General features: G+C 44.1%; 1 protein-coding gene across 2 annotated transcripts; it reads left to right on the forward strand.

Annotated features, from left to right (window-relative positions):
- The first annotated feature begins 336 nt into the window (after positions 1–336).
- LOC124478656 (lisH domain-containing protein ARMC9) lies at positions 337–27,311 on the forward strand. Of its 2 annotated transcripts, XM_047037008.1 has the most exons (26): positions 337–531; positions 886–973; positions 1,110–1,235; positions 1,323–1,493; positions 1,971–2,126; positions 2,380–2,472; positions 3,596–3,620; positions 3,748–3,905; positions 4,127–4,225; positions 4,950–4,985; positions 7,030–7,064; positions 7,217–7,328; positions 7,598–7,690; positions 10,536–10,626; positions 11,199–11,322; positions 12,535–12,674; positions 12,909–12,985; positions 13,833–13,907; positions 14,024–14,114; positions 14,328–14,386; positions 15,043–15,141; positions 15,637–15,752; positions 20,610–20,773; positions 21,745–21,847; positions 23,413–23,609; positions 26,811–27,311. In XM_047037008.1, exons 2-26 carry the CDS (start codon positions 899–901, stop codon positions 26,831–26,833), a joined length of 2,538 nt encoding a protein of 845 aa, XP_046892964.1. In that variant the 5' UTR covers positions 337–531; positions 886–898; the 3' UTR covers positions 26,834–27,311. The 2 variants fall into 2 exon arrangements, with proteins under 2 accessions (XP_046892964.1, XP_046892965.1); XM_047037009.1 differs by lacking the exon at positions 4,950–4,985.
- The last annotated feature ends 240 nt before the right edge of the window (positions 27,312–27,551 follow it).

The following is a 27,551-nucleotide window of genomic DNA, read 5'->3' on the forward strand; positions in this document are numbered from 1 at the left end:
GCACATAAACCTGCAAGTTATTTGGGGGGCTGTGGGACATAAACATAATTTTCACTGTCAGATAAGTTATTTTAACATAGCATAATCGTTTCCTAATTTAGAAATGCACTCTGGTGGTATAAAATAAACATAAACGGATATTTCCAACGACGTTTGTGTGGTGGACTAGAGTAAATCAGGCAAAAAAATATTCAAGCTTTATTTGTATTTAATCACCTATAACATCATCCAAATCTATAAAACGGATTTATCATATTTTTAAGTTCTAAACCTTCATCTGCTGAGATGATCAACCAACATTTACGACATTTGGCCACGCTTTCCTGTAAGCCTGGTTGCTAGGTGTTTTGGCGTCTTCCTGTGGATGGTTGCTAGCAGGTGGTACTGTGCTGTTATTAGCCACGCAGCTAGCTAACGTTACATTTGAGATTCTTGCAGAAATTATAAAATGTTGCCTGTGCTTATACTAAATTATAAATCCATACGAGTCAATGAGTTGCTAGCATCGTAACAAATGCCAATGTGAATAAGGTAAGATTGTGTCACAGATTCGGTCAACCCAAGCCAAGGGTTTTCAACAACAACGAGTAAATACTGTATAGTAGCGAGCTAGCTCTACAATATGCTAGCTTGAGCTAGTTGTGTTATGCAGCCAATCTGAAAACTTGCTAAGAAAACAAAGAAATTAGGTAGGTTAGTTTATGTTTCAATTTTCAGCAAGGGCTGGGACTAGCCAATATAGTCAACAACACAACCGCTGTATCGTCAGCCAACTGACGATACCTACTTACATTTTCGCTAGCTACCTTGGTGGGTTTTTGATGGTTGTGTAAATAGTATAAAATAAATTGGGTTCTTCATTTCTGTCTCCCACTCTTTGTTTAGGCCGAGTATTGACATGAATTCGAGGGAAACTTTGGAAATGGGGGACATCTTGGCAAATGAAGCTGATCTACTAGGAATGATCAAGGAGGTATAGCAATAACATATTGGCAAATCAAGTCTGCACTACTGTGATTTTACAGTCATCGTGAATTTAAAATCGTTTCGTTTTTGTCTTAATATCCTCGAACCAATCATAACCAATATCTCACTATCATTTTTGACAGTATTTGAAGTTTGGAGAATTTGACGAAACACTGAGACACTTTGAGAAAGAGTGCAAAGGCAAAAGAAAGCTTGTTCCAAAACCTCAAGGAAACGCTCTGAGGGATTCCAAAACCCTCATTATTCAGGTAAGTAGCATATGAGTTTACAATCTGCTATGGTTTCCAGTTTTCCAGTTTTGCTAAATGTTCTACCAAACAACGTTTTCTCCATAGAAAGACCTGCTTAGCTCATTTGACGATGGAGACCAGAAGGTTTTCTTTGAGCTGTGGACAGAGTATGTGCCTTCAGAGGTCCGGGACTATGAGCCCCTCGCTCAGAAACTGGAGTTTTACCTCCATATCCACTTCACTCTGTTTCCTCTGAAGAACCCCCTTGGGAGACATGTAAGCGTGCATTTATTTATGCAATGTTTAGTTAACTAATCTGACACAAGTCTTCTTTGTTTCGTTGAAGTATATGCATGCATAGGTGTATGTAGGTTTAGCACATCCCTATACTACGGCAGTCAAACCTGTCTATCTCTGACGAACAACATTCCTCATCTCAATTATAGTTGTGTGATTATTCTATTAATTCACTTTACCACTAAGATGCACAACAATAAGTGTGGCTGGTAGATACAGAAGGTCCACGTTACTGTGTGTTCACAATCTCAATCTCATGAAAATATATCAACGACCAACCAAAGAGTCGTCATCCTTAACCACAAGAGGGCGCACATAATCCATATCGAGGCCCTACAAAATGCATGAACATGTTGAGTCATCGTCAGTAGACTGTCAGTACTGTCCAACACCAGTTCTGTCCACGACCTTGTAAGAGTTGACTTTTCCAGGTGTTTCAATATGTTTGACATACAGGACCGGGCAGAGTTTGAAGGAAGGATCTCCCACTTCAAGCATTACCTGGAGACTCGGGGGGCCGCCCTGAGCCAGACCACTGAGTTCCTGCCCTTCTACGCCCTCCCCTTTGTCCCCAATCCCACAGTGCACCCCTCCTTCAGAGACCTCTTCCAGGTGCTTGCTATTACTCATTAACCAAAGCTATGTTCACAGGAAGTAAGCCAAACAACCCGTCAAGGATGTGAACACCATAAAAAAAAAAACAATGAAGCCACCATGAGAGAGAGAGAGAGAGAGAGACTGGCAGGATGTGTCTAATGTGTCCAGTGCATTAGGAAATGGAATAGTCATTTCTGCTTGTGATGTATGGGAATGGTATAATGTGGTGTACAAAGTGCGGTCACTAATGACTTGTGTGCTCGTCAAGGAATCCTGGATGCCAGATTTGAAGAGGAAGCTGGAGCAGTTTCTGTCTGTGACTTTGAAACCCTCCAATACCCCAAGGCTGCTGACTTTATATGTATCCTTTTGCACTGGGTTTCCCCATTGAAGTGCTGTCTCGATCCTGACAAAAGGGTTCAAAAGTTGGAACACAGTGTCTATTATTGTCTATTGCCTAGTAACAAGTGAGTGGTTCCCGGATTCTCTGTATTCACAGTACACTTCAACCTCGTTCTTTGGATTTTTTTCAAAATCTGCGGCACAATCCTCTGCCAAGTTTAAATCCTGTAACCCATTCAATATGGACAAATGCGGAGAAAATTGGCTCTAAATAATTAATCAGGGAGTGGAAAACAATGACCGAGGATTCAGGTCACCCCCAAGTACCTGCCAGCTCCATTCACCTCTCCTGAGACACATTCAAGACGACAATGATGAGCGTTTTCTTTGAGCTACTAAAGACATCATTAAGATTCAAATAGTCACCCAGACTCAGTTGTGTCACACACAGCAAAGTCTAACATTTACTTTGCGTGGAATACAAAAGGATTCCATTCGGGTTCTCAAATGGACCACATACAATTACAGTGTTATGTTACACCTGCTATTTCTACGTGCATTTTGATGGTAAGTTAGTAATTGATGATGGATGAAATCCGGACCATTTCTATAAATGAAATATAATTGCAACTAGATAGGCTAGACAATTCTGTCTAGTCACAATGTCATACATTGTCCCCAAGCCGTGAAAGCCTCTGAATTAACATTATGTAATCAATTCGCTAGATTCTCAGCTTGGCCTTGACAGGATAGCTCCTACGCTTGTTGACGATGATATGCCACGTGGGAGTTCATTGACTTCCCTCCAGTTTTCCGAGTTGACAGAGCTTCCCTCCCAAAAACACAAAAGGAGTGATGTCAATTCTGCCCGAGTCATTATTTGGCCTGACATTTGCTCACCTGTCGATACCACCACTTTAAACAAACAGGAGGTTGCGAACCTCCGTGAATTGTGACGTCGGTTTTTTCTCTGCAATAATACTGCATTGTGGTACTTAAGGTATTGCCTAACATTGGCAATTCAAATATATAGAAGCAGGACATGCCCACCCACAGTGTATATTTGAAAAGTGATTAGCGAAAGGCTGGAGTGTTAGCTCCTGGATTTGCCGTTGTTAAACCTTTTAACGTCGATGATGCAGATGGAGGGCGGGAGGAGTGCCAAAGGTGACTACTTTGTTCTCACATTGTTCCAGAACTTCCCTTGTTCCCTTCCACCAAATGAACGTCTGTGACTCGACAATAGACCTCATGTTGGCATGTCTACTGTGTGTGTGTGCGTGCGCGTGCGTAGACACCATGCTGAATTTGCAGCTCCAGCTTGCCGAGTCAGAGAGGAAAGCTTCCAACTACATGAAGAGGTTAAACAAAATGCAGGTCGACTATCACAACCTGATAGGAGTTACCGCCGAGCTGGTGGACTCACTGGAAGCTACTGTCAGTGGGAAAATGGTACGGCCTGGTGTTGTGTCCAGGCACACAAACCAGCATGTTCTCTATCTCTCACTCATATATAGACATATATATATGTATGTATGTGTGTATTTCCACATTTCACATCACAATTACAATGCCGACTCGGATACCGCCACACGCACGGAAAGAGCAACCCCCACCCAACACTTCACTGCCCTCACTTCTGGCTCGTGGGGGACCGGTGCCGTGTCTTGCAGATCTCCCCAGAGTACCTCCAGAGTGTGTGCGTGCGCCTGTTCAGCAGCCAGATGAGGCAGAGCGCGGCCCAGAGCATCGACTTCACCAGGCCCGGCACTGTGAGTGAGAGCCCACGCCACCCCTCTCCCCTTCTCACCTCTCGTAGGAAAACACAACACTTCCCCTTGAAAGAAACTGTCATGGGAACGGTCATATTGGCTGCTGCAATGTTAGTTCATGTTATGTTCAGTGTCCATTTATTTGTATTTTTGGGGGGCTTTCCTGTTGCTACAAAGCAGTAAGACGTAAGCCTCTAAATTAATACTTCAGCCTATATCCTGTTTTATAGGCTGTTTAGTAACTCTAAATTCACTTTATTCATCTCAGTTCTACCTCAATTTGTTCTATACCATGCCCAATGGCCCTCTTTAAGCCTGTGATAAAGTGTTAAATGTCACGCCAAGCACACACATATACATTCCGTTGCTGTTTATGTTATATAACAGTAAATACTTGCTGAGGGCTGACAGTAAATACTTGCTGAAGGCTGACAGACATCTGAGATGTCATAGGAGAGCTCTTCATAGAATCTCCTTGACTCAGAAAATCACCTCTTCAGCCAAAGGCATTTTCCCTCCCTTTCACATCCTTCACCGTCATGGTTGTTGACACAAGAGATAACAGTGTATGTCTTGTTTGGTAAATTCTCCTTGGCGGTTCTTATATCGTACCCTTGTGCTTCCTTGTTTGACTTTACCTGTGTTTCTCTGAATGTACTTGTGACACAATGGCTTCTTTCTCTGTGTGTTTGTGTGTGTGTGTTTGACGCCTTTGTCCATAAAGGGATATTACTCTATGAGTCCGTATGATGACGGCTATGTAAGTTTTCACGTTTGCATCCCCCCCACCTTCCAGTCGTTTCCCCGTCTTGCCTGCTACCCGGATGTCTATCCCTCCTCCTCTCCCTGTCTGCTCCCTCCGTCTCTCCCTCTACAGCACCTATACACTGTACCCTTTGTTTTTGCCCTATATTTCTGTGTTTTCCATGACAGTCCTAGTTTAATGGGATGTATGTCCTTGTTTGTAGTAAGAATGGGCCCCTCTTTGTCTGGCGAGGATGCAACTTATTTGTCCGTTCCCTAAGGGCTCATATACAGCGCAAAAAAAAAAAGATCTCACCGCCTCCACCTAGATGGCCATCCTCTCAACTGTTTGATTTCACAAAGGCAAACCACTTTTGGTCATTTTTTCTTCTTCTATTATTCCTACTATTTCTGCCTTTTTACTTGAACCCCAGACTCACTTTGACGAGAAAAAAGGGCAACAATGAACATCATGTCCTTTTTTTCCTGTACTTTTCCGTCGCATCAGTTACTAAACAGGATTAGACTTGTCATTTTTAGCAATTCAGTAAAAATTGAAAATGGGCATAAGATTGAATAATGGGGGAAACAGCAAATTCTACATTGATAAACTAAATTTGGCTTTTGTCCACAAAAAAGTTGATATTTACTCCCAAAGTCAAAGGTGAAATCTTTTTAGCAGTTAAAGGGCATTGTTTATTCTCATAGAAAGAGTCACTGTTCTCTAATGAAACCCAAGACTGTAATCGAGGTCAAATTATAGGAGAGTTCTATTGAGATGTTTCTCCCAGATCCCTCTGCCCATTGAGAGTAACCAAAACTCAGATAACCAGGATTAGCTTAACACGCATATCAAACTAACAAAAACACCCACAATAGCCAAGGAATGACCCCAGGGACATAAAAGACCACACCAGAACAAATGCAGCAAAGGATCGAAAACAAAGTGGTGGCAGTACAACCTTTTTTTCTCTCAAGTCAGTGTTTGTGAGCTTTTCCATCATAGTGAATGGTATGGTCCTAAACATGACGGCGTTAAAAGCCACTGGTCGTTGTTGTGGATTGCAGCGTGGTGTGGGCTAAGTAACAAAGGCCGCAGGGTATCAAAGATGCCTGTGCCCACCCGCTACACCGGCCTAACCCCCGGTGGAGGTGGAAGCGGTTACAGGTCACCGTCTCCTTGTGAGGGACTCCAGTCTAATGTCAATGATCATGTTCACCCGTTGCTTCACGCTAGACGGAACAGAAATGTTGGAAATGGGGGGGGGGGGTTCCATGTCCTGCGCCCAGATCGCATTCTGTGCACCGAAGCCAGAAATGTGTTCAAAGCACGCTGATCTCATAGACGACATGGATCACCTCCCTCACCTTTAACTTGAGCTGCCCGCGAACATATGTGGGCCTGAATTTCAGGGGGGGACCCAATCTAAACTGGTATTAGTTGCTAATGATTGCCCCCTCCCTGTGAAGTTTCAGTCACATCCTCTCTTGTGTAGCAAGTCCCTTTCCACAACCAAACTAGAGGACCTGTGTAGTGGGGATGCCGGTGTTAAATGGGATTGGCTGTTTCTCATACTAACCCCACCCCCTGTGGTCCTTGTCACTCAATGCATGGGCCCTGTTGCCAGAGTATTCCCAGAAGACTGCATGATGCAAAACTGCTTGTGCCCTCATGCATCCCACCCCCCACACAATTCAACTAGTAGTTCAATGAAGTTTATTTTTGGTGGAGAGGACACCAAGGTAAGTTGGAAAAACACACGTGTTTGCTTAAAGATGCTTAAACAAAAAAGTGGGGGTTTGATTGGCGGCCACAAAACACTCCATATTTGCGTTTAAGCATCTTTTCGGTTTCCAAAGATGACTGTAAGAAAACAATGCGATGTATTCACGCGTTGCATGCATCACGTGCATACACGCCACTTGACACTTCAAGGTGTGACGCCAAGCGTACAGTAAATGTGTAATCAAGTGCCGTGCATTGCACTTGCCGTGCCTAATAGTCAAAAGTGAACGGAAATCATGTCATGGCGTGACATCATCAAATCTCTCTATTTCAGGCCTCGTCCATGCTCAGAGCCTCTATCGTGTCACCGTAAGTCTGACTCTTCAGCTCTTGAAAACCACAGTGTTTCACCACTTCCTCGATGAAACACGCAAAACACACACACACACACACACACAGCAAAACAAAATACAAATCCTTCTTTTGAAAGAAGGTGCCATTTAACCTGTTTGCTCCTCCAGGAGGCTTAAGGAAGTGCCTCTTCTGCCTTCTCTGGACTACGACAAGCTAAAGAGGGACCTGCTTGGAGGGTCAGACCGACTCAAAGGCCTGCTACTTCAGGCCCTGCGCTGGGTAAGAGTGCCCGACTGCAGTATCTGAGAGGACCATCTGCCTTAGCCTTGCCTTATTTGCCAGGCAAATACGATATATTTTACGTATAAATATGAATGTGGTGTATACAGTTACATGTTTCCTGATGTAAATCAAATTGCCACCTTCATAAGGTGGCATCAAATATATCAAAGACTTGCTGTTCTGCTCGACTCTCCGGGTTTCGCAGAAAACTAAGTAGCCAAGTTTAAGAACGTCGCGTGTGCGTCTCTGTCTCCGGATGTTTCCAGAGGCTGACCCGCTCCCTCCACGGAGAGCAGAGGGACACGGTGCTGCAGGCCTACATCAGCAACGACCTCCTGGACCGCTACAGCGCCGGGCAGGTAGGCCATCACCGGTCCTCCACCGGGACAGAACCACGACAACGCTCTGCTTCAGTTCACCTCATGTGCACAGCGTTTTTCGTTGGGGCCGGCCGTGGCTCAGGAGGGTAGAGCGCGTGGTCTGCTAACCCACAGGGTTTGCTGGTTTGAGCCCCCGGTTCCTTCATGTGTCTGTCGGGTCCTTGAGCAAGACAATGATTGCCGAGTTGTGCCTGAATGAGGCAAAGCGCTAGTACCGCTAAGGGAGGAAGGTGCTATATCAGTGGCGGCTGCTGGTCTTTCAAAGAGGGGAAGCTCATTTTTGGCCTACATCATCAAATGTTTCTATTTATTTGGCTAGTTCACTGGCTACTTCACCCCTGTGACACTAGCATAGGCTACTGTATGAATGAATGAATGAACGAACGATCTGACGCAGACGTCCCAACCTGCAGAGACTGATTTCAGGGACGTAGCTTCTCTTCTGAGAAGGAGGCCCCCGGGACGCAATCCGGACGCATGATGTACCCCCTCAACCAGCAAGTACCCCCCTCCCCTCCTTCCCCCCCTTCCCCCGAGACAAAATCAGGACGCGCGATATGCACCTTCCTCCACCAGAAATGACCCTTGGACAGTCTCGCTCGCTCTAAATACAAAAATCCCTGAATTCAGGGAGATTGCATAGCATTTGCGGGCGTCAAGGAGCCGCTATTGAAATGCAGGAGACTCCCGGAACTTCCGGGACACTTGGTTTGTCTGCTAATGAAACAATATTAAACTTGAAGGAGGAAATGTGGGAATTCGGTTTAATTGAAACAAGGAATGTGTTGTATAATTGTATGAAATGTATGATGAAAATTGGCTAGCAATTTTGCCAAGCAAATACCAAGAAATGGTTTGCAACAGTTTGTCTTTCGACTACACTTGCAAAATCCGCGAAGGGACTGAGCTCGCCTTTTTATAGTGCAAAATCGCTGTCAATCAAAACGAAATGCAGTCTTTTGACAGACCCTCCAATCATCACGCGGAAGCCCAGCATCCAGGCCAGCCCGCTCCTCCATTCACCCCCAGAGACGCTGAGCATCCAGGGCGGGACATAATTGCAGCATTTATCCAATGACCGTATATCGAAGCACTGAAAAAAAAACGTCCAAAGCAGCCCCATTGAAGTCCATGGAAGCTATGGGAATGTATGAGAAGGACATCAGTCAGTCGACCTGCTAATACATGTAGCTGATTCTACGTGAAGCAACGGGTATCTGATGAACGAACTCGTCTTCGATATGAACGTGTTCTAACGCATTTAAAATGTTAACACAATATTAAATATGTGACCATGAATTTTTTGAACTGTTAGGGGAAGCTGAGCTTCCATTGCAGTCTCAAACAAATCACCACTGAACGGTCCATGAGGTTACAGTCAGAGGCTTTCTTGTAGAACCAAATTTGCACTCTAGTCAAACCAGACCTGTTAGTTATTTTTCTCCTATCCTCAAAGTAGTCTGAGCACATGATCCTAGTCAGCCTTGTATGGAAAGCACGTTTGACCGCCTTCAATATGAACGCTTAGCATATATCCACACGGAGGCCCTCTTACAAACAATCTACAAGACAATGCTCCTGTTACATAGTTCTTATGTATTGAGTTACAGTAAGATGCAAGATGATTTCGGTGAGGACTGGACAAGGATGCAGCTCATGTTCCACGATTGAGGAGTTAAGAGCGAGACAAGCTTTTGTTGAGCTGTTTGTTTTTTTTCCCCCCAGTGCCATGGGACTGTGACAATTAACTCCCCATTCATGTGGCCCGAGGTTGCCACGTAGAAGAGCCGTCTTAGATGTGGCAGGAAATGTCCTCGTCATGCCTCTCTTTGTCTTCCGGCACTTGTTGGCTTCTGGTCACCTGGGACACCGAAGTCGCTTTAGAGATACACTGCTTTATTCTCGGCACAAAGACAGGTGTACATTGCTCGATATCATATCACGAACATAAACTAGGCTATCTCTGTTGGCTGGGTCTTGTCCTCTGGGGCACTGTATGACCTTATCCTCAGTCCCGTAACTTGGACAAAACATTTGTTTTGTGGCATTGTCTTGTGTGTTCATGGGGTTGAGATATTTCATACGTACTTAACAAAAAAGATTTCGTTCTGCAAAGAAGGGAGATGGATGTTTGGAATGGAAGGGAGAAAACAGGACAACGGCAGATATCGCTATAAAAAATAAATAATGTTTGTTTGTTTTTTGGGGGGGGGACTATGTAGTTAAGGCGGCAGGCGTGTGTTGCGCCCGCCTGAAACTGAAAAGTGCTGCGGGAAACCCTGCCCTTATTTAGTTGTTGTTATGGGTGAAGATCTAATAGAGAATTATTTGACATGATACATCCAGCAAAGAAATGTGGAGCATATGGTACATGTGAATGTTACAGTGTCAATATTTCGACTGATAAACTGGCAACGGATGCAAAGGTTTTCTGCATTAAGCTCGAAAGGTTTCAATAATAAGATTCACCCTCTGTCGACTACGATGCTGTGTGCTGTTGGAGTTTTCTTGGTTAAGTGTGAGTGTGAGTTTTCTTGTGTAAAGTGCGTCAGACAATTAAGATGCTATTTGGACCACTCAAACCTGTTCAAACTCATAATTATACTGTCATTGGCCGGGTTTCCCAGATTCGTTAAGAAGCTCTTAACGCTAAGAACGTCTTAAGAACGTTCTAAGAGCGCTCTAGAATGCTCTTACAACGTTCTTAAGAAGCTCTTAGCGTTAAGAGCTTCTTAACAAATCTGGGAAACCCGGCCATTATAGTTATGTGTGCTGTCCCATTTCCAGTATTTTTACAACTACCTCCTTTGGTTCCGTTTCACAGAGAACCGTACTCCACTTGATGAGGTCAAAGAACGAGGTCGTCCGCCAGTACATGGCTCGTCTCATCAATGCTTTCGCTTCCCTCGCAGAGGGTAAGTAGCTCATGCCAGTAAATCGGGTTAACAATGCAGCTCCAACAAGGGCCATGCTGCATGGTCGTATTATAATTGGGTGTATGGAAGAGCTCAAGGCTTTTGTCTGGAGAGTGTCCTGTTTCTGCAGACAGCCAACCAATACGTTTCTCTTAGCTGGAAGTCTCCGGAACCGCATCTGTGGCTTCTGTCTCCTGATGAAGACATATTGGAAATGATAGAGACCGTGATTTATGATGTTGTGTTGTTCAAATGTCCTTCTGGTCTCCCCTTAATCCTTTAGAAACAACAGAGCAGAATTAACTCTGTGGGTTTTAGCGTTTTTGGTAGCTAGGATCTTAACCCTGCTTTAGTGTTCATCTACCAAGCCACTCTAAACCCTCATGTAGTATAAACTGGCAATTACTTCTGTGACAGACCTCTGCCTAGTGAAATAGTCAGGGTTAAAAACTGATCCCCCACATGATTTTCTTACATAACAACAACAGTGTCCCCATGCTATAGCCCCAGTACCCAGAAACAGATGTTCTAATGGGTCAGTGAAGGTGACCCAACAATGTTTCCTGTTCCAGGGCGTGTGTACCTGTCCCAAGTCCCCTCTCTGTTGGGGCTTCTGAGCGAGGCCTTGAGGTTGGAAGACAAAGACTCAGTGACCAGAGAGAATGTTCTAGGAGCCCTCCAGAAACTCAGCCTGAGGTACGACGAGAACCTCCGGCTTGTTCTTTTTCAGACCTAAGGGGTGTTTTTGCCTGTGCTGTATGTACATATGATAGCGCAGGGTTTTGTATTGTACGTTTGAGCTGTATTGTGGCTATTCATTTCAGTCATTTTGTTAGCGTTATTGGAGGAGGGTGGCTGGGTTCCTTACCAAACGCAACCATAAAAAGACACATTATATCCTCAGCTTTACCCTTATCGCTTTCATTGTATAAACTACTGCACAGTGCCTATGATACAGTCGGTGATTAAGATGTCAGTGAAACACACAAATACAGATTTATTGAACTATAGATAATGCATAGTGCCCATGATACAATTAGTGGCACACACGCACACAGATTCCTGGAATCATAGATAGGGCACAGTGCCTGTGATGATGTCCGTGACACACACATTTCTGGAATTATAGATAGATGGTGCAGTGCCCGTGATGCAACTGGTGATGACAGTTCTTCCAGTGGTTTTGGTACCTATATTTCTCAGATGAATTGAAATTCTCTGTCATCTCTGAAGTACTTGTTTAATCTCCACGTCATCAATTCTAGTCAAATTGCCAATGCTGTGGTAGCCTCCATTCATGCTATTGATTATGTAACCTTCATTTGTCTGCTGTTTCCTATGTTATCAATGGCTTGTTATGTTGATCAAAATGTACTATGGTTCTCGGTTAAATTGTCTTACCACCACAAACATTTAGACATTTAGTTCATAACAGAAGTCATTACATGCACAGTGGTTTAGCCAGTTGTCATAATTGTAGGCCTAATTCTCCATACAGTGCTTAGATGTACAATTCTGCCGACCAAGGAGGCTAAATTGGTAGGAATAGTGCCCATGTTCCGTGATGCAGCTGGTGATTTATAATGTGTAGTTGATTTGGTGTTAAGAGTTTGTGTACATTTGCAATGTGCAGGCAGTTTTGACAATTCACTGATCTATACTTAAAGTATATCCACTGTATATTGTCGTTTTGTTAGCTAGCCAGCATTTCATTCATAAAGAAACTCCTTTGAAAGCAGAGATTCAATGTTATACCAGCAGTCAGCACTAACCTGGCCATATCGGTTGTAAAAGCGAATTTACTTTTACAACCAAACAGAATTTCCCCATTTTCCTTACTACTTTTCTGGCATTGTTAGACAGATGTACTTACTGTTCACGGTGTACGTTTTGGTGTGTCTGCTGTAGGCGGAGCCAGCAGTCGTCCATGATCGCTGACGACCTGATTGGCTGGCTGGTGGATGAGCTGCAGGATTCCGACTGTCTGTCTGACTATACCCTGGAGTACGCCGTAGCCTTACTCATGAACCTCTGCCTGCGTACCAAAGGTACCACCAGATAGATGGGCCGATAAACACCCTGTCGTGCCCCTGTGTCAGGTCCCTTTTGGTTTGTCCGAGGCGGAACTTCATTGCAGCATGACCCAACCCACCATAGAATTGGATGATGCTGCCTTTAAAAGGCCTATATGTTTGGAATAGTTGTAATCATTTGAAATTAGATAGGCATGCACTTGGTGCGTGTGTGTGTGATGACTTCTGTGTATGTGTGCGTGTGTTCAGGAAAAAGGAAGTGCGCTGAGAATCCAAAACACGTGCTGAAGGTGTTGACAGACCTCCTGGGACACGAGAACCATGAGGTAAAAAACACAAATACATACACACACACACACATACACACAGACATACAGGTGCCAGGATCACAAAATAGCATGGCGCCTAATTTGCACACATAGAGTAAGCACTCTCCGTTGCCAGCCTGATTTGATTCCTGCATTGGTTGTTTGCTGCTATTGTATCTTGCAGATTGTTCCGATAAAAAAAACTCCAAGCTCCACAACTATACAGCATTACCACTCAAACGAAAACCTACAGCTGTCACAGCCAAAGCCGTGCACCCCTGTTTTTGGTTTCCCCCTGCCCTAGAGTTTCCCTTTGTCTGTCATTGTCTTCACCTGTGTCTCGTTGAGTGGTTTTAGTTCTCGTTTGTCTTATCGTGTCCACCTGTGTCTTGTTCTATTCTGGGTATTTAGGTTCCTGTTTTGTGTCAAGTCCTCACCCATTTTACTATGAGTACCCTGTCTGTTTCCCTATTATCAATAAAAAAAAACCTAGCTTGGCAAACTCTCATGCGTTTGGGTCCTAACCCACCACACAGTCTAACAACTGCCCTCATAAAACGACTTGCATGGACTCGTCGTTATAACAGCTACAAAGTTATGTTGTCATGCACATATCCCATGTAGAAACCTGTTCAGGTCTTGCTTTCTGAGGAATAGCCCCCTGGCAATCCATTCTTTTCCATGCAGGCAGCCCCTTTGGAAGTGACATCCACATGAACACAAACCATTGATCCCGTTGGCTCCCCTCCACGTTTCCTTCATGCTGTAGCGGCAGTGCCTTATTGTTTTTGATGTGGTGGATTGCAATTAAGATAGTCTCTCAACTCTGTGTGTGTGTGTGTATATTGTGTATTTTTGGGGACAGATTCGGCCATATGTGAACGGAGCCCTGTACAGCATTCTGTGTGTTCACGCCGTGCGAGAGGAAGCCAGAGAGATGGTGAGATGTTTTGAAGTTTGTGGCCTTGCCGTCACAAAACACACAAGGGGGTGAGTGTATTTGAACTGGCCCTCTTCTGTGTGTGTGTGCGTGTGTGTGTGTGTGTGTGTGTGCAGAGTATGGAGGAGATACTCCACTGCTACAGTAAAGAGGAGAACCCAGAGCTCAACAGGCAAATTGAGTTCATCATCAAGCAGCTCAATTCAGGTCAGTCCACAGGCCAACATCAGCAGCAGCTTCCACAGTACATGGTCGGCTCCATTGGTCCGTTTACTGTTTTACCTTTTTGTGGCCGTGTTCCGCTCATGTCTGAGTATTATCGGCGACGTCGCCATGTTTGTGGGGAAAAGCCGGCTTTTTTGGGGGGCCCCCCAAAAGAATGTCTTCCGTCACCCCTGACCTCTTTGTGTCCATGTCCAGGTGAGGTGACAGATGTGGGACCAGAGTCTGATGACGAGGAGGAGGATGACGATGAGGAGGTATGGCCACCTGAATGTGCCCCCTGACCCCTCCCCCCAAAAGGATAGAAACAAAGAGAAAAAGACAGGAATTCCACCAGGCTTTTCAGAGAAGGCGAGAGAAGGAAGGAGTGGCCGCAAAAAAAAAATCAATCGGACACCTTTCCCAAACTCGTAGATGGCAATCTCGGCGTGACACAGATATCGGGTGTCTTTTTGCTTCTAGAAAAAGTGGGTCAATAATAGATAAGGCCACCTAAACACCCAAAGGCCTCCAAGGTGTGCGTGGGGGTATCGCTGTTTACCGGCTCAATTGTGAGTGCCTAGGACGTGCCCTCATTCCCCAGCGAACACGCGTTGCCCCCCATTCCCCTTTTTATTACTGTCAACCTATTGTACAGTTCCCAGCATGCTCAACACTCCATTACAAATCTAAGACTAGATTTACAGCCCTAAAGGCTTTACAATAATTGGTTTTCTTTCCATGTACAATAGATAGTTGCTCGGGAATTTCTGACATACTTTGTTCTTGCTGGCAGTGGCACACTCGACTCCTCGTAAACAAAACTATAAATCCTTCCACCGTATCATCCATGCCTTATATAGCTAATTTCTGTGCTTTTGAACGAGGCCGCTCTCACATGCCCCCCAGTCTCAGACTCTGCTCTTTTGAACAGGAAGACACGATGGAGACCGACCTGGACAAAGAGGAAGTGCTTCAACCCCAGCCCCGAGAGCTCTCTGGAGAAGCGCTGCTCACCACAGAGTACCTAGGGGTAAGCAGGGGGAGTCACACAAACAGTCGCACACACACACACACACACGGATATCCACGAGCACTCAGACACATTCCGAGGCTGCAGCGAGACCTCGAGGAGGACTTTTGGATGTGGGTCTTGCGTTTGAGGTCAGCATCCTATCGACACATAACGCTGACACCTTTGCCCCCCTGGATGGCCTACATGTGCATGTTAAGTTCACACACCTGCCACGGGTCATTGTATTTCAACAGCCCTTTTGTCAGCTGAGATCCCCCTTGAGTGTGACAAACGACACCTAGCTCTGTTACTCCAGGGACCAGCAGAGATTTGGTGTCACTGCGACACCAAAGCTTGGCCAGCTGTGGGGCTTCGCAAACACCACACATCTTCAACGGGTTCAATCGAGCCCAACTTGACCCCCCTCCCCCCCAAAAGTGCCGCACGGTTTGAACGAGGACACGCACCTGGAAATACACGCCAGTCATCGCGTGTGTGTGTGTGTTTGTCTAGATCATGACCAACATGGCGAGGTCGAAAAGAAGGTCGACCACTCCAGCTGCACAGTGTGTTGATGAACCCCTGCAGAGACCGGCTACCCCCAGCTCGCACAGAAACGCTCACGCCATGTAAGTTGCGCACACACACACATACACACTGTGCAAACACACACACACCCACACAGTTGTTTTTCAGTGACCACGAGATGTTAGACACTCATCTGAACACATCCCCCTCAAACTTCCATTATAGTTACAACTTACATTTATTTCCTTCTCATTACAAAACTGCCAAACCATTTTCTAAATCACATTGCCAAAACCACTCACCAGTCAAACCAGAGGCCTGTTCCATAAAAGCCGCTCAAAAAATCCGGACTGAAAGTCCCAAACCAGACTTGAATTAGTTTAATTAGTCAAGCAGGGCTAAAGCGGTTCCATAAAGGCCAATTTCAGCTCACGCAATCCTACTAATTCAAGTCAGATTTAAGTAGTCAAGCTAATTGCGTGCACCCTATTCTTAAGGAGCCCGAAAGGTAAAACATGGATCATACGATCCACCATCGCAAAAGCAATGCACACGGCCACGTGACTTCCTCCAGAAAGAAAGTTCCCTTTAAGCCGTGTACTATGACAGCTCCCTCATCCACCGCTTCATCAAACTAAAATGACACGCCATGATTGACATGAACAATAGGCTATAGGTTGAGTTCATTGTTCATCATTGTTTAAAGCATTAGGCTAAATGTTGTAGCCTATAATGTAGGCTATTTAAGTTGATTTTCTATAAATGTAGCCTATGTATTGAACTGATGAGAATAAGAAAATGAGAATGTCCGTGGTAAATCATCGTTTTCCCGTTGGGTCAGTGTTACAGGAACGTCTGGTTAAACAAGAACACGGTCAAAGCCTGACAATTAGCCTGACCCGGACCAGGCTAGTTTCTAGCATTGTGCCTTCACACATGATCCCATAACTCTACTTCATATTAACACAGAAAACTAAAGAGAACGTTGTATGCAGTGATGAAGAACATTTTTTTGTGACTAAGTTCAGTTGAGTTCTGGATTTTTATAAGTATTATTTATCTGCAGATTTGGAGAGAACCAGACCTGACAATAAATGACAACTCAACACCAGGCTTAGGTCTCAATCATGTTTCTGTCAGCTCTGAAGGCCAGAGGACCATCTTTTATAGGGCACAGGGAAGTAAACATAAATAGTGACAGTCAGGCAGTAATGGTGTTACAACAGTCACCGTGAAAGATTCACAGCTCCCAGCCCATGACCACTCTCAGGGCAGAGAGAGCTCATAGGTAGCCCTCTCCCCGTCGTCATCACAAGAGACGGTTACACAGCACTTTCTCCTGACCCCGAACATCTATTGCAGTGGTTCCCAACCCTGGTCCTCAGGGAACACCTGTCCTGCATGTTTTAGATGTTTCCCTCAGGGGATCAGGTGGCTGAGCAGTTAGGACTATTAATCAGAAGGTTGTTGGTTTCGATTCCCGGGCTTGCCAAATGACGTTGTGTCCTTGGGCAAGGCACTTCACCCTACTTGCCTCGGGGGGAATGTCCCTGTTCTTATTGTAAGTCGCTCTGGATAAGAGCTTCTACTAAATTACTAAATGTAATGTAAATGTTCCCTGCCCCAACACACCTGATTCAAATGAATGGGTCGTTATCCATCTCTGCAGAAGCTTGCTTATGACCATTCATTTGATTCAGGTGTGTTGGAGCAGGGAAACATCTCAAACATGCAGGACAGGTGTTCCCTGAGGACCCGGGTTGGGAACCATTGATCTATTCATCATGACAAACACAATGTACCCTTATAAATAGCAAACTCACATGAGAACACACTAACTCGTATCCAATTACTAGTTGTATTGATTAGTGACATTTCTATTGATGGAAATGGAAATCCCAATTTCCTCCACAGCAGCAATAAATCTACAAGTATTTGTCTGTACAAATAGCTATTTAGGTCGTTGGATCAAACATGTTAGAATGTGAATATATTCCAAGGCCAAATGTCAACTTTTTTGAACTGTAATACTCAAAATGTATACATTTCGGCATAACGGCTACAATAGAGTGCAATAGAACAAGTTCAAAGACGTTCAGAGAAATCACAAGAAATCTTATGTCATCCTCCTCTCAGTGTTACATAACATGATTACATGTTTTTGAAAAGTGTTACTGTAGCATGAAAGAGGCCAAGCCTGAAGGCACTAAGTTTTAATACCACCTTACATTAAATATATAAAAAAGTGGGTGTCATTCCATCTTTTCTTCAGAACTGGAGTAAGAATCTTGTCAGGCTGCCGCTGAGGGCAGGATGAAGTGTTGTCAGTCTACAAATAACCAACAGTTGTGAAAGGAAGGCAAATTATAGCTAAGGAAGTAATAGTAAAATTGTACACTTCTTGTCTATTAAAGTACTAACCCTAACCCTGCTGTAAATGTACTGTACAAGTACTCAAATTATTAACAGTGCGACCGTCGGTCTACGATCCTATATTGTATTATATCATAAGTAATATTTCGATTGATAGAATCCCATTAATCAAGGGAACGCTAGCCAATCACTACCTTTAATTGCCCACAACCAAACATTTGATGTCATAGCAATACCAACAGGATTTGCTCTAGGTGTGCACAAAAAAAGAAGCTAGCCCAAATGCAAAAATTATATAGTAGCTCAATGACTTAAAAACAACCAACCAGATGTGTAACATATTTTGCTAGTGATACAAGACATTTGCGATGCATGCAGATGTGCCAAAGGGCTTGGCCATTGCCACATCTTTAATAAGAAGGTCAACCAGCGCTGAACTCCAAAGGCAGAATGAGGTCAGTAAAGTCCTGGAATCACAAAAGAGCCCCCCAGACTTCTGCAGATATCTATCTCCATATATTTAAGGTGTTCAGGATCAGGTTCTGCATGCTGTTGTTCTCTGTTTGAATAGCATGAATCAGCAGAGGTGAACTTTGATTCGACTGAGTTGTTTTTCATTACCGATTACCAGCATTTTATTTAGAGCCCACGTTTGTCTGGCTTAAGAGGTTTAAAAAGGCCCATGTCATATCATTGAATAGAAAATAAGTGTGAGTGTAAAGAGTGTAAAGGCCTGACCAAGTTAAAATTACATTTAAGGTTAGAGAGCAGACTAAAAAGTAGTAGGAATGGTCAAATCTGTTCGAATACTCAATTATTTATATTTTTGTTCTTCCAAAATATTATTTTTGTTTACATGTTAACAATTTTCATCCTTGCTAACCTCAAAGTCGTAGGGTTGTGATAAATGCTAGCATGAAAATAGAGTGCATAAATGTAGTGCACAAAGAAAAACCTACATTTTGATTATCCCAAATGTAGATTTTTGAATATTGCGCACATTAACAACCCAGCTAACAAGAAATGTAACTGAGACGTTTGTGACCTTCCCGTAAGGTCTTACAGAGGTTCTGATTGTCACAGCCTTTTTGGGACATTATAGGTACATTATATAGGTACATTCATAACATGTGAATATGGGGAACTTTCTGAATGTATCTACAAAGTCCCAAACAGGATGTGACATTCAAGACCTTAGGAAAACATTACAAACGTCTTAGTTATGTTTCTTGTACATAATGAACTTCATGAACATTTTACTTGAGGTCATCCTCATGATGATACTTCCAGTACGAATAGGAGATGTAATCGTATGTTCAGGCAACTTTTATAACGTTACTTAATAACGTCATTAGGACGTCATTCAGAAGCAGCCACATTTCTACGTCCTGAATAGACTTGGGATGCAACTTTTGTCAGCTGACCCCACAAGTACCTAAGCATGACTTTGTGGAAAAAGTCAAAACAAAGCATACACCCATGAAAGTGTCGTGGGCCAAAAAACTGGATGAAGCACCCAATTCTAGGTCTATCTGGTACAACTACATGGAAAACTACAAATTGTCAAAATGTATCTTGACCTATGGCCTCGCAGCATAAAAGTAGAATAGCACTATTGATTACACGATCATGTAATTGAAATGATCGTCATCAGAGGTCAGAAGAACGACATCACATATTTGAGTAAAGAGTGATTCAGCTTAAAACAGGTGTGGCTGACATTTTTGAACAGGCGCTCGCATTAGATAAGTGAGACATGAACTGACGATGACCAGACCGTGTACGCTAGGACTGATAAGAGGGTCTTCTGGGAGCAGGGCAAACATTTGGGATTTAATGTTTAGGGAGGTAACTGAAGTGTACACACATACGAGGGTTCAATACGACAAATTAGGAGTGTTCCTATGATGTATAAATGCTTGCTGAAAATCATGTTTAGGTTAGGTTCTCTCTGATGTTTGGAGAAACCTAACGAATTAATCCTCTGTTTTGATCAATAAAATAGCTTTGCATCTGAACTCGGACACGACTCTCAAGAGCCTTATTCCGGTTTGCAACCTGTTCCTGTAGCGTAAGCTGGCCACCACAACAGATTCACGTGAAATCAAATTAAAACACAAACAACCATACATAGAGCAGGTGTGAAAAGTTGTATTATAAGTAGTGAAGTCATTTGACCTTTTTAAAATGGATATTAAAGAGGGATAAAGAGTTTTTGTCAAGTTTGTAAGTTGTCAGTAGTCGCAAACGTGATGCCTTGTGCTAGGTTACTTTTTCAATAAAAATTTATAATTTGTACTTTTGTCCAATTTAAATTAGGCTAATTTGTGCTTTCGGAACACAGTTTACATTTATTTTAAATACAGCCTAGACAAAGACTTAAGCCAGTTGAATACCGAAATGATTTGTGCCCATCACTACCAAACAGAAGTAGTCCGAAAACACTGTGATGAATTCCAGGCTACATTGTTCCCCTTATGGATCTCACAGTCTCAAATGACCAAGATGTTTACATTTTCTTTGAATCGTTTCCCACAATACACTAGTTATTCTGGTCATGACTATCTCACTGTGTGTGTGTTTAGGGACTTCCGAGCTGGTAGTGATGAGGGTAACAGAGGAGGAGGAGGGTACCTCCTGAGAAGAGCGCCAAGTGATGAGAGCCTGGCCCCGTTCCACTACAGCTCCAGGCCCCCCACGCGCTCAGGCAGCCGACCCAGCAGCACCGACTCCCTACGCCACACCATCGGTGGGTGACTAGACCCACTCACAGCCAGCACCAGCATGGCGTATGCAGCATAATCGGTCCATACATTTTGACATTGAAGTTTTGAATAAATTATTATCATTATTTTTTTTTACAAATAGGTCTTGTAAAAAATAACGTAACAGTAGTCCTTTCATTTTTCATTCATTTTTAAACAAAAAACAAATGATTTATTCATTAAACTATATTGATTCATATATGTATTTATATATTTCTGAATTTATTTAATCAACATTTTTATTTTTCATAAACATATTTATTTATTTAAATGGGATTTAATGGCGTTCCATATATTTATTTATTTTTGTTGCTGAGGGAGAATTAAAGGAATTTGCCCCCGTGTATGTTGCTAAAAGGGCGATATGTGATGACGCTGAACGGTTCTTTAACACTTCTTTCTTCAATATTAAACACAATCAGACATATTTCAGAATGTAACTGTCTATTGTTGGCATGAAGTGCTAAGAACCCTGTTTACCTAATAACAAAAGTAGCCGAATGGTTTCTATATAAACAACATCTCGCCCCAGAATCAAGGGCGTAATGGGCGGAGCTACGGTTTTTAAAACAGCTTTTGAGCCTGTCTTTTACCTTAAATTGTTGGCAACAAAATGTATTTAATTTGTTTCTCCCATATGTGTTCCTTGTTCTTTTTTTGCCCTTTTGGTTTAAATTCCATCTTTCCATGGGAAACTGCACCAACTTTTATTCCTTTTTATAAACACTAGTATGTTTCATGAAGAAAACGAGCAGCATCTCAGAACTGATGACTCTGCAGACGAGGCACATGCAAAGACTCTCAATGCCATGCTCATCTCTATGGGGCCACTTGACACCTCCCCATGAAAGTCAAGTGCTGGGGAGTATCGAACTGTGCTACATGTGTGTTAATGACGCCATGGCTGTCAGGTTCTCAGTCGCCCTGTGCCTCTCTCTCTTGCTCTGTCGCGCAGACTCCGAGGATGGACGCTTCTCCCAGGATTCCGAGTTGGACGGCTCAGATGAAGGAAGAGGCGAAGAGGGGAGGCGAGAGGAAAGCAACGGGCTTTCCCCCAGGTGAATGCTCGAGCGCGCTCCGAAACACCCACACCAACACAGGTTTTGCATATGCACTCCCACACAGACCAGCACACATACTCGTGTATACAAACCCACAGACTCATTGATCTGTCAGTGGTGCCGCTTCGGCTCGCTGGGAGCTGGCCATGTGACAGTGTGACATTCCTGGGCCAGACTGACACGTCAGTACTGGAATGCATCTATCGAAATCTTCCCCGACACCCTCTTTTCAACGCGGCCTCGGTCTGTCCCTCGCTCTGCCTGTCTCATCCGCTCCGGCTTGTTTTATCTCTGTCTCAATCGCTCTTTGGTCGGCACACACAGCAAGACTACGAGGGGCTGAGAGATGGCAGTGAGTGGATTGATAGAGACAGAGGAAAACAAACAATTGTGGAAGTGGGAGATGGTCAAAAAGAAAATAAAATCTTTTTTTGGGGTGGTGAGGGGGGTGCACACCAGTCTATGACTCAGCACAACTCTTGCTGTCTGTGACATGCGTTTTAAACTAGCTGCCCACAAAGAGGCTCATTCAGTCCCCCCACACTCTCCCCCCTCCCCCCCACCGTTCTCCTCCTTGTCCTCATCCTCCTCCCAAAGCCCAAGGGAACTTGACCCCTGGTCCCCCCCCCCCCCTGTCCCCCCCTTGGGTGTAATGAGCCTAGGAAACGACACTTTAATTAAGCGCTCCTCGGCTACCCAGGAGTGCAGAGGAGCCCCCATGAATAAAACTAGCATCAGCACTCCTCCTTCTCCCTGTCTTAGCCTAACTTCACCCCTCAGGACTGGCTTAGCTCTTCTGGGAGGGATGACATACAGGGTGCCTATTGGCCGTGAGCTTCAATAACAGAGTTAAACTGATTGGGGTGAAATTGCCCAAATGTGCTAGTTAGTTAGAAAAAAATCTTTAAAGTGTACTATAGTTACACTTCAGAAGAAAATGGTTGGGAAAAAAGGCATGCTTGTTTATTGAAAAGTGGCCTGTACGCTTCAATAAATTCCTTATTGGTTCTAGTACAGTGTAATAGTGCTTAACATATACTTTTTAGGCACTTTTGTAAGGGATACATTGTGGTTATAGGAGTAGATGTTTTTAACATCTACATTTCAGCTTCACTAAGATTTACAAGGACTTTCATGATTATCATGATCCACCGCACATCAATGGGAGGTTTGGTTGTATCTGATTGCTAATGACAGCAATCAATGATTAATGTTTTTAGTGCACTTAAATAGAAACCTATCCTGTGTTGACTCAATACTATTGATTAACAATGTTGCTGGTCATTTATCACTTGACATCATACCAGAGATAAGTTCTTGAGATAATTGAAAGAATCAATAAGACTGTTGTCAATATCAGTCTTTTGAACAATCGTTTACATAAGAAGGGATAGGATTTGTCACTGGCTAAAACAGCAGTGACATTTCGAAAAGGTTTCTTTCTCAAAGCACAACAGCAAACAAAGTCAAAGAACCTGGCCGGGTCCAAGTTACCGTCCGCTTCTGAGCCCTGATCCCAGACCGAGTGGCTCACCATGTCTCTCTGCCCTCTCCCCCGACAGGGAACACCTCCCCGGCTTTACAAGCCGGCCCAAGATTCCCCGCACACCCGAGAGTGACGCAACGCCCCCTGGCTCGGAAGGCAGTGGGACGAGGAGGGGTCGCGTCCCACCGCTGGCCCCCCAGTTCTCCCAGCGGGAGCCCCAGCAGAGCAGCCGGCCCACTTCAGCCGGCTCCGTAGGAGGGGGGGGAAGACAGAGTGAGTGTCGCGAAGCCATCTCCCTGTGTATCTCTCTCTGCTACCTGGGACACTCATGCACACACCGCCTCCTCCGTTTCCCTTCCCTCTCAGTCCCCTTACCAGTGTACTCCATTTTCTCACTTTCTTATTAATAAATAAAAGTCATTTAGCAGACGGTCTTATCCAGAGCGACTTACAATAAGTACAGGGACATTCCCCCCGAGGCAAGTAGGGTGAAGTGCCTTGCCCAAGGACACAACGTCATTTTTGCGCGGCCGGGAATCGAACCAGCGACCTTCTGATTACTAGCCCGATTCCCAACCGCTCAGTCACCTGACCCTACCGCTCAGCCACCTGACCCCCAATATTAAGAATGTGAGCCCGTTTCGCAGAACTGTGTAGCTCCCTGTTTAGGGCAAACAACGGTGAGCCGAGTTGACATAAATGACAGAAAGATCCTGTTTCAAACTGCACATCGTTTGCATTTCGTCAGACAAATGTTTATTAGTTTCCCAGATTATCCTCCTCTGGACGTGCATCACAAGGCCAGCGCACTGTATTGAAATGAATGAAGACTTGACCATTTGCTGCGTTAAAGACATGGAATCAGAGATTGTTCAAAGACTGACAGCTACACTGTCGGCACTTTAAAGTATGACTCAGTTCACTATCTTGAGCGAGGTTAACGTTTATTGACGTTCTCCAAGCCTATCCCAGAGGTCTCTGCTAACGCGGCCTGTTCAATTTGGTCGCACGATATGATCGCCTCATGCTCTGTTAAAGTCTTTATTGCATTTGCCTTGGTGATTACCTCCGGTTGTTCTACTGGGGGATTTACTGGAAAAGGCTGTTAGGAACTCTAATGCCCAGACCACTACTTCCTAACCCTGCACTTTGAATCCACATGCTTCACGTACATTACGTTAGCCTGGGAGTAGTTAGGCCGGACACTGAACGATCGGTATGACTCCGATCCGAAAGGGCGGTGATTTGTGAAGATTCAAGAGTCTGACGTTTTGGAGACCATCTGCAGGACCTCAAGTTGCTGACGCCGTGTTACCCGGCCTCATTTGGGAAGTATTCTCCTGGCAGTTAGCAGCTAAGATACACGTATGTCAAGACCAAACACCATGAATAGACATGAGGGGCAAAGGAAGACCTCCCCCAGCCCCCTCCTCCCCCCTCCAACATACCGCCTCATGACTGACAGCAGAGTTTCCTGAAGCTGAGGTAAGTCGGTGCTCCCACACTTGAGGCCACCCACCTGACGAGTCAGAACAGGGTCTGCCAGCGCACCCTTCATTTTCAGGACAAGGGGGGTTGGAAATAACAATCTCCCGTGGAACTGGTCACGGCACAGCCTTTGTCCCAGGGCTGATTCCCTGCATAGCAGATCAAAGAGATTACGTTCCGATTCTGGCAGGACTCACTTCCATCAGAAAAAGATATGATATGTATACATGTGAAAATATGATGATATATGTCTTCCTTCTTTATTGGGTGTGCTTGCCCTTGCCAAGGGCCCAACCTTTGCTCTCTGTCATAAATATGTATTGGGTGCAATAAGGAACAGTAGGGTAAAATGTAAGAAGCCACTGCAAATTTTACCCTCCCGTTCTTCACTCAAAATTGTCCTTCTCAACTTCTTTTTTAAAAGAAAGAAAATGGTGCAGTGGTCTCTTCATTTTTTTCCAGAGCTGTATGATTAAAATATTATATATTTTAATATTTTGTGGAAGTAAATGGCACAGGAAGCTGACATGGTGTCAGACTTGGCAAACTAAATGAATTAGTGTAGATAGCAAGATTAGCTCAACACCTCCGTACGTCGCTTATTACATCCGAGATCAAATGACACATCCAAGATAGCATCATCGTGCTAATCATGATCTGGCTAATTCGGTTCTTCCAACACCCTTGTTGTTTATGATTAGTATAGCTGGATTGAGTTATGCGATGGTCAAAAAGGGGGTATGTACCGATAGAAGAAACCTTGATCAGCAACGCTGCTATTGGCTGTTCACTATGACTGCTCACCATGGCCAAAAAGAGCGCCACGTGTTTTCCGCAACAGAGCCAAACAGAGCAAGAGCTTGCTCGAAGGTTACTAAATTGGAAGATTTAATCAAAACGCCTCCAAACACCTCAGTCTGCAAAATCCAGGAGAGGGCTGGCGTAGCAGACAAATTAAATGTAGTGACCACGTTAGATGTTTATCGCATTACAGTGGGCTAGGACTATTTGTCTTTGTATTTTCTTATTTTCATTAGGCCTATTACTTTATCATCTAATGTCATAATTTAATGTGGTTCCAACAAATTAGGCTAATGATGTAAATGACACCCTCATGAGAAACCCGATAGGCTGTCTCTCAAAAAATCGCACATTAATCGCAATGTGCGATTATTATTAAATTCTGCTAATTATTCGTGCACCTTGTGCAACAGGTTGTTGTCATAAAAACGGACAAGACCTGGCTGTGACAGACTTCCTGTATCACCTCTGCTTGTAAAGCCGCAATCAAATCTTGTTTACATAAAATAAACCTGCTCCCGAGCAGGTTTAAGCTTACGGATCTGTTGTTATGACAGCAAGTCCAGGAAGAGCTTCGAAGAACCGAACAATCCAAGATCACGACAAATCGTCAACAATCAAATCCAGTTAACTGAGTTAGCGACGTACGGCGAACGGGCCCCTGATTCCAATGAATGGGTTTTTATCAAGCTCTGTGGAAGCCAGATAACGACCATTCATTTGAATCAGGTGTGTTGGAGCAGGGAAACATCTAAAACATACAGGACAGCGGCCCCTCAGGACCATGATTTGACAAACCCTGCTCTAAGTGGACTCATGTCTACGTAGTTGGTATCATGTATAATTTCACTAGACATACATGATGATTGGTTCGTTTTAAAGAGCAACAGCTACCATTAACTTTTAGCTAATTGAGGGTTTTGTGCTTATATAAGTCACCGCTGATCCTATGAAATCGAACTTCCGCTTTGTGATGACATCATTGTCACAGTCTGTTGAACCTAGAGAGAACATGTACCTTTGACAATACATACATACTTTTGTCTATTGTCACCAGGGCGTGACAGCCAATGTTGTGCATGCTTTTTAAAAAGCTAGTTTGACGAAATATTCGGCTATCTGTTTGTGTGAACACTTCGGTGACACCCCTTCATCACTTCCCATCTTCCCTTTCCCCTTCACCAGGCAGCCAGTCACACAGGAAGTGAAGAAGGGACCCTGTCATCGCGGAAGCTGCCTATCTCCCCACGAGCATCCAGCTTCCTGTAACTCTATCCGCAGGTCAGGGCAACATGACGGTGGGGATCGGCTTGTGGAGGAGGAGAGGTTGGAGGCGGAGAAAGGGGGGGAACAATGCAGGATTGTGTCTCTTCAGAGGGGCCCCCTTTCAACCTCAGCACAGTGCATGTCTGTAACACAACACGCCTGGGCAATAAGCACAACAAGCCCCCCCCCCCCTTTTCCCGCAAGGAAATATATTTCCTTGTTGGACTATGTCAATACACACCTCTTTAACTCTATTCTCTAATAAATGAGTCACTTTAGAATACTGTACCTGGCAATAGAATCAGAACGCTTCTGGTATGCTACAGGTCAGACCTGGCTAACATACACAACTATGGGATGTCTTGACTGATAAGGAATGTTGTTTCAAGGCTTGTCTAGCTTTGCTTTCTCGTTCTTTCACTGTCCATCATCTTCAGAATTCATCACCAATAGATTAAGGAATTTGTGACTACTTTAAGATTGAAGTTAGTGTTGATGACTCCTAAAGATGTTATTCTTACTGTGTCCTGCCAGTATATGAGGGTATATGTTAAGGTATTTAGCTTTGTTTTGTTGTGACTGTTCATTTACGCTGATAATTTAATCAAAAAGGTACTTGCTTAGATTTTAAAGCTGGTCTTTATCAATCTGTCACAAAAA

Source organism: Hypomesus transpacificus, chromosome 16 (assembly GCF_021917145.1).
Source record: "Hypomesus transpacificus isolate Combined female chromosome 16, fHypTra1, whole genome shotgun sequence".
NCBI classification, from domain to species: Eukaryota; Metazoa; Chordata; class Actinopteri; order Osmeriformes; family Osmeridae; genus Hypomesus; species Hypomesus transpacificus.

Excerpts from the sequence above, each read along its gene's own strand:
- LOC124478656 (XM_047037008.1), top strand. The coding sequence starts at position 899 with ATGAATTCGAGGGAAACTTTGGAAATGGGGGACATCTTGGCAAATGAA. Across the intron at positions 4,986-7,029 it reads GTCCGTATGATGACGGCTAT|GCCTCGTCCATGCTCAGAGC; the intron begins GTAAGTTTTCAC and ends TCTCTATTTCAG. Across the intron at positions 14,115-14,327 it reads CATCAAGCAGCTCAATTCAG|GTGAGGTGACAGATGTGGGA; the intron begins GTCAGTCCACAG and ends GTCCATGTCCAG.